We start from the raw sequence: 7,696 nt of genomic DNA, 5'->3' as shown, positions 1-7,696 counted from the left end.
TGAATGGATGATGATGAACTCTTGCAGGTGGTGGAACTAGACAAAAACAGTCTGCTATAAAAAAAAAGGCAAGTGATGACCTGATGCATATTCTGAACAAGAGATCACATGGGGCACCAAACTGCAACCATGAACTTATTATTTTCTGCTTACAGTAAGGTGCTGAAACAATATTGGAAGCAGGAACTAGAGAGAACCACGATCCTGTGCATACCTGCACTCAGGTTCCTACAGAGTACTGTGGTACTCTTGGGTTAAGCCAGAAGTGTGTTAAAGCACTGGTAAAAATATGCTGAGCAAAGAAGACGACAGCATTTTGGATGATTTCTTTGAAACAGGTGATCCCTTGCAGAAGAAATGGCTTTGCATGTCTAAGCAAGAATTCAGAACATTACCCCGCTAGACATAGGGGCACATGGTGAGGAGCAACTCCGTGTCTTAAGACTGGCAGCTGGAAATGCACATTAAGAGGTGCTGATCCAATTTCCAAGGGTTTACTCGAACTGTTGGACTGAACTTGGAAGGGTGAAGATGGAAGAATATCATACTTGACCTAGGTAAGATAAGACATAAAGCCATCAGTGTTTTCAGTGCTGGGACAGTTTAGGGTTTGGGCAGAAGTATCACTGTGGACAACTAAGGCAGTTTCATGGAAGCAAAGCCTGATGTGCTGAATGGTATCTTGTAGGATCATGGTAGAGGCTTTTGAAGCGTTGTTGTGGTTTAACCCCAGCTGGCAACTAAGCACCACGCTGCTGCTTGCTCATTTTCCCCCATGGAATGGAGAGAAATGGAAGAATAAAAGTGAGAAAACTCATGGTTTGAGGTAAAGACAGTTTAATAGGGAAAGCAAAAGCTGCTCATGCAAGCAAAGCAAAAATGGAATTAATTCACCATCTCCATTTGGCATGCAGTTGTTTAGCCGACCCCAGGAAAGTCAGGCTCCATCATGCATAGCAAGTACTTGGGAAGACAAACAGCATCACTCTGAATATCTCCCCTTATTTCATCTTCTTCCCCCAGCTCTATATGCTGAGCATGATGCCATACGTTGTGGGATATCCTCTTGGTCAGTTGGGGTCACTTGTCCTGGCTGTGTCTTGTCCAAATTCCTTGTGTACTCCCAGCCTTCTCACAGGTGGGGTGGAGGGAGGAGCAGAAGAGGCTTTGGTGCTGTGCAAGCCCTGCTCAGCAGTAATGAAAACATTCCTGTTTTCAGCACAAATCATGCTAGTCACTGTAAAGAAAATTAATTCAATCCCAGCCAAAACCAGCACATGCCTTCATTAGGCAAATTGCATTTAAAAAGCTTCAAGCTTTGTTCTATTTATCTTGCAAGAACTTTGGCTTCTTTATAAAATGGATAGAGCCATATGTATCATCATTGGTAATGTGATTTGAAACAACTGTGGAAAAGGTGAATATGTTTATTCCAGAGGCCTGGTACTGGACAAAAAGGAGTGGCAAATGAGACATGCCATAAACAGGCGGAGCGGAAGCAGGAAATACTGAATGCCACAGAACAGAAGTTACAAACACTCTTTTAAAACAGGAACCGGTTAAAATAAGGCCAAATGCTAACTCACAGTTATGAAGCAAAAATCAGATTCAAATCAACTCTCAAAGTAACAGATTTTTCAAAATTGTGCAGAGATTTGTATCCTAGAGATCAGGAGCTGTGCCAGCATTTCTTATCACTGTGAGCAAACAATGTGCAAGAACACAAATTTGTTATTAAACCTCTAAGTCCCACATGTTTGATAATCTGCAGAATCACATTAATGGATGTATTTATTACAGACTAGATGACACAGTGTGCACAGGGCTTTGGGAGCTTTCTTCTGATGATGTATAAAGAAAGGCAAATATTCTTACTTGGACTGTACCTGGGATTTATGCTTGTGTTATGAAGAAACCAAGAAGCGTTTTTGTGGTATGAAGGAAGACTCATTTTAAAGGGAAAATTCTATGGAAGAAGTATAAATCAGTGGCACAGTGACAACAACTGTCCTGGAGTTAAAAAAAACCCCACCTATTGAGATACTGGCCAGGAATAATTTAAAAAACAGTGTATCTTCTAAACGGAAAATACAGAGACCCTAGAAAAATTAAGTTAGCAGTACACCAACTCTAAGCCAGCTCTACATTGGCTGTCTTGATCTGTTCACAGACAAACCCCTGATTATTTTTGTTTTCTCCTTATATGTTAGCAGAATGACTTTTTGGGATCATTTCTGTCTAGGATTGGTATGTCTATGCACTTCAGCACGGTATGACTGGAAAACCTCACTCAGCAAATGAATGCATTGAGATTTTTTTTTTTTCTCGGAAACATAGAAGTTTAAGCCCACAGCTTCTGAAAACACTTGGGCCTTTAGTCTCAAGTTTCCTTTCCAGCCAGACTCGCCCTGTCTCTGTGGAAAAGCGGAGCCATTCTGCAAACAGCACAGGTGGGCACCTGTAGGTGTGTGCTTTATCCTGTGTTCCCAGGATGGGATTAGATCCCCTGTATAATATCATACACAAGTCTTGCAGGTGGGTCAGGGCAATCCCAAGCACAAATACAAGCTGGGCAGAGGATGGATTGAGGGCAGATCTGAGGAGAAGAACTTGGGGATGGTGCTTCAAGAAGATCAACGTGACCCGGCAATGCACCCTCACAGCCCAGAACGCTAACCCTAGCTGCATCCAAGGCAGGGGGGTTGGAATCAGATGATCTTGAAGGGCCCTTTCAACCCAAACCATCCTATAGCTCTCTGACATGCAGGTACATACAAATGTGCATATTTACGCGCCCTAAGCACGCATTCACAGCTACACCAGCACGACCGCGCAGGCGCGGGCGGGCCGGGATGTCTCTCGGTGTGTCCCTCGCAGGCCGCCGTCGCGCTCACGTGAGCGGCGTCACATGACGGCGGCAGCGCCGGGGCCGTCGGGTGCGCGGTACTGCCCGGGCTGCCCAGGCCGCCCGCGGCCTCCTCTCGCTCTTCTTCCTTCCCTCCCTCCCTCCCTGCACGGCCTCCGCCGCTGGTACGCCCCTGCGGTGAGTGGGAGCTGCCCCGGGCCCTGGCTCGGTGGGGCCCGGGGTCGGGGCGTGCCGTCGCACGGCTTCTGGCGGGGTCTCTGGCAGGTCCGGGGGGATGCTAAGGGCTCCGCTGCTTCCGCGGGCTCTGGGCTCTGCCGGGCCCCTCGAGAGGCGGCCGGGCCGGTGAGCCCATGCAGGGAGCGGCAGGACCGTGCCTGGTCTCTCCCTGTCCCTGCGGCAGGCGCCTCTCTGCTTCTTCGGCTTAACTGCAGCCCCTGAAATCTCTGTTACCGATTCTGCCCTGGGGCAGTGTTTAAATGGCTCCGGGTGGGTCAGTAAGAGCCTGGAAACCTTCAGTGGTCATTGAGGGACATAGTGGTGCAGTCTGTATGCGTTTCTGCTCGTAGAAGTGATTTCAAAGGGAGGGCGTTTGTCCTCTGCTTGCCCAGGATAGTTCTTCATTTTTCTCCTTTCTTTTGTTAGAACTGTATTTTCCTTCAGTCATGAAAGCGAGATGTGCTTGCTAGGGATAGGCCTGAATGTGCTAGTTTGCTCTTGCTTGATCTGTAAGGGAAGCCAGAACAGTCCAGAAATAGGCTGCATGGAGAGGCTGGGAACAGTTCAAGTTGTAAGGAATTCCAGCTCTAGCTGGATCTGAAGTCTTTGCCAGCACACTTCTTGTTTTGGCATCAAAGTCAGGTGGAGATTTAAACCATAAAGGAAGGGGAAAGAAGTGGTGAAGGTCACTGTCAGTGGTAATGTGGTATAATCTGATAAAGAACTTCTGTTCGTTTTTATTTTTCAGTTTGCTTTCTGTACACTGATGATCTTGATTTTCTTGTTAAGTCTGTATAGCATTGTTTTAATTGATATACTTATGTTTTTTTTCTTTACCCTGAAGTTGTAGTTTGCATGTTTCTAATGTCTCAATATTCTTAGACAAATACCTGAAGTAAATCAGTCCTAATGTGTGGGGTTGGGGAGGATATGCACTGAATTTTAACCCTGGAAAGAAGATTTGGAAAGAAGACACATTCTCTTATCTGTAGGGCTACTTGGATGATGCAGAATAGCCATCTAAATTCAAATAACTTAATTTCATTGTTTAAGGATTCACAAGACTTAGAAATAATCTGTGTCTTTTGTTTTAGTAAACTTATGATTGGCTTAGGGTTGAGTGTGTAGGTATAGCTTATTTTTGTTCGTTTCCAATAAGCTGCATTTTAAATACTTTATAAAACCTGGATTTTTTGAGAAACTAACTAGTACAGTGTTAAGGAATGGAACATCTGGAAACAGATTTTTCTTTTCATTTTTTAAAATATTGTAAAAATAGTCTGCTGTTAATAAAAGGTCTCAAATCTGATTTGCACTTCTAGGTGCATTTTAACTATCAGTCAAGATGGATATCCGAGGTGCTGTAGATGCTGCTGTCCCAACAAACATCATTGCTGCCAAAGCTGCTGAAGTTCGGGCAAACAAAGTAAACTGGCAGTCATATCTCCAGTAAGTAAAAAATTTCCACATTCTTTTCCCCTTTTAAGTGTTCAACTTTTTGAGATTTTAGGCTACAGTGGAGCATTACGTTCCAGTGAAGAATGTTCTGTTTGCATGAGAGTAGTTGGAAAAAGTCTACATTAAGTGGAAGTGGCTATGGAAAATGTTCATATGACTTATTACCAGAAGGAGAACTCTGGTTTTGTCAACTGGCTGCTGTAATAGCAATTAGTATAGGTTTGCATAAATATGTGGTAAAGCTGTTTTTTTCCCCTTATAGTTCAAACACTAGTCTCAATTTTAGCCTTATTGGATGACTGCTGAATTAAGAAGAGTTTACAGCAATAATTGTCTTAAGTGTAGGTATGGTATGTCTATTGCTGAAGTGCTTTTTGTGGCAATATGAATTGTACAAGCAAAACTGGAGTGGTAGTCCAGGAGAATAAGCTGTACCTTAAGTAAAGGAACATTAATACTGGAGGACAACTTAAGAAAGTAAATCGGGGAATAGGCTGAAACAAATCAATCTAGGGAGAGCTGTGCTGCTGTTCCAGGCAAGCTCAGAGTTTCCTTTGGCATGGATATGATGACACTAGGAGAAGCAAGAGAAATGCTGTCCTGAGAGGACATAGATACAAGCTGAGGAAAAGTTTTATAGGTGAGGTAGGATAATGGGGAGAAGAAACAGGCTTTCACTAGTCCTCTCTACCCTGAAGTGAAATGCAACATTCTTGCAGCCTGTTCCTTGTGATAGGTAGGCATGAGAAATATTGACCAAGTGTAAATTACTATTTATAATAGCAAATTATTTTATAGTTAATTGCTTTGTAACTAACGTGGCAGAAATCTTCATGTTTGTAGAGATACAAACCATATGGATGATGCTTTGTGATTGTCAGCATTATACCACTTTAAAAAAATAGGGTTTTTTTTCACATTGCTGTGGTACATATAAATATGGCATATATTAAATAACCTTGCAAAACTCTACACGTGTAAGCTGAGAAATACTAACCCAGTGGAAGCTTACTAATGACTACTTGCTTTGCCCTGTCCTGTGTATTTCAGACTTGCTTATTCCATTCATTGAATTGTATTATTCTTTTCTATGTGATTATATATCTGCATGATAAATCTGCATAAAGGAACTTATCTTCTGAGACCTTTTTTTTTGCTAGGCTGTTTTTAAGATGCATGTGTTCCTGGTTGAGTGTGGTACTCAGTGGCTTTGCAGGCAAAAGAGAAAGGTTGGAGTGGTAACCTGACAGTGGCAGCTCCCAAGCACTCTCCAAACAACCCAAGTGGCTTTTGCTGTTTTGTGTGTCCTCTTATCTGTCTCATGGGAAGTGTGACCCAAGGATACCTGAACAGCTATTCCTGTGCTGTCCTAGTGGCAGTGAATGGCTAGTTTGCAGTTACTTGGAATGAAAGTGGGAGTGCAGTTGTTCACTGTTCATGGAAGTGAATATAAGATTCTTTCACTGCTTCTCTGGTGTTTCTGTAGGGCTGGTGAGAAAAATCTGTTTGTTTTGTTGGTATACGGGATGGTTCTATTAGACAAGGAGTTGTATTTATGTAGTATTATTTGTTTGACTATGTGGTCTGCTGTTAATAATTTTCATTCATTCTTGGGATTCTCTTTCTCTGGTGCAGTATAAGATACGGGGATTTTTGTTTGTAAATCTTTATGTAAATTTGTGTAATGCAAATTTTTATGTAACTTCTTTTGACCAGAGGGCAGGGTTCTTTTTTGGATTTTACCTGTAGAATTTGACTTTGGTTTTGTTCTGGAATCTGTGAAGGAGGAATAAACTAGTTATTTCCTCTCTTTGAATTAGTCAGGTTTTGGAGGCTATTGTAGTGCATCTGGCTGTTGTTTGTGATCCTATGAGAGGACGAGTGAGACTTTTTGATTCTCGGTGTCCTTTGTGTGTCAATGACAGTGTGTCCTCTTTATTATTGTTCTGAAATAAATGTAATTGTTGTGTGTCATATTTACTGATAACAGCCTGACTGTCTGGGTAAGTTGGCTTCAAGGATTGACTTAAATGGTGCCAGAGGGATTGTGGAGCATCTTGAAGATAACTATTTCTTTGGCTGAGGAGCTTCCTTCTAATGAGTTATTGAAAAACATCAGCAGAACTTTTGATGCTTCCAAAGGAAATAAACACATGGCTTGATTTGGATATGTCCTTTTTTTTTCAATGGATAGGCTTGGATATAATGGTGTCTTTAAGGCTGAGCTTTAAGGGCTTTCTTGGAAAGTCAGTCAGTGCAGTTATATTGATTCATTTCTGGAATGAAGCACATTATTAAATGAGTAGAAAGTACTTTCTTTGATGCACCTGTTAGAGGCAGGTCAGAGTGGTTTGGTTTGGTCTGGTTTGTAGAGCAGAAGGAAAATGGAATGCCTGAAAGGACAGTTCTTTCTTTTGAGCTGCACTTACTATGCACTTACTGTGATAAACTTGCACATAAATATAGGAAGGCATTACTTCAAGTCATTAGATGTTTTTAAATTAGGGGAAATATTTTTGTTTTCCCTAAGTTAACACATTAACTCAGGTGTGACATGATTTATGCTTCTTAAATATGATGTATGCTTCTTAAACTAGAGACATTACTTATGTAGTTGAGGAAACTATAGACAGTACTTACGTAGTTGAAGTAAAAGAACTTCACAAGAAATTCTGATGAAATGTTTCTTTCTCCTCTGGCTGTGGCAGTTGTATGTGTATAAAGGCGCTTTGAAGGTTGCATCACTTGCAACAGCATTTGACTCAGGGTCACACAGAAGGGCATTCTGAAATTCTTTTCTTCTCTCTATTCTTCAGTGTAAAAGTAAAATGGCTTACTTGTAGCTGGTCAGACTTCAGTAGCATAACTTCTTGTAGAGTCAGTTAAAGCTAAAGATTAACTGACATAGTGTTTATTCCATCTCTGAAGGTTGTAACTGTAAACTAAATATCAAATTACATTTACACACAACTGCTGACTTTTGATGTTTTTTTCTGTATATTGTTAGATATCACAATTGTCTATATTACCAGCTTGCTAGTGTGTTCACTGCTCCTTACAAAATTAGGCTATGGAAAAAAATAATTTGTTTTCTGGTGCTAAAATTTATCCTTTCTTTATGTTGGATTCCAGCTGGGGTGTATATCTGAGGGAGAA

General features: G+C 41.6%; 1 protein-coding gene across 2 annotated transcripts in view; it reads left to right on the top strand.

Moving 5' to 3' along the window:
* Window positions 1-2,839: 2,839 nt before the first annotated feature.
* ATP6V1H (ATPase H+ transporting V1 subunit H) overlaps window positions 2,840-7,696 on the top strand; it is a 48,852-nt gene continuing 43,995 nt past the window's right edge. The window contains exons 1-2 of one of the 2 annotated variants that reach the window (XM_014881632.2): window positions 2,840-3,043; window positions 4,405-4,531. In XM_014881632.2, the coding sequence (XP_014737118.1) occupies window positions 4,428-4,531 (104 nt within the window). In that variant the 5' untranslated portion in view covers window positions 2,840-3,043; window positions 4,405-4,427. The remainder of the gene's footprint in view (window positions 3,044-4,404; window positions 4,532-7,696) is intronic. The other variant, XM_088174967.1, reaches the window with a different exon arrangement.

This window comes from Sturnus vulgaris, chromosome 1, assembly GCF_052056855.1.
Source record: "Sturnus vulgaris isolate bStuVul1 chromosome 1, bStuVul1.hap1, whole genome shotgun sequence".
NCBI lineage: Eukaryota > Metazoa > Chordata > Aves > Passeriformes > Sturnidae > Sturnus > Sturnus vulgaris.
Note: the sequence above shows the minus strand (reverse complement) of the source record. Positions and strands in the feature narration are given on the sequence as shown.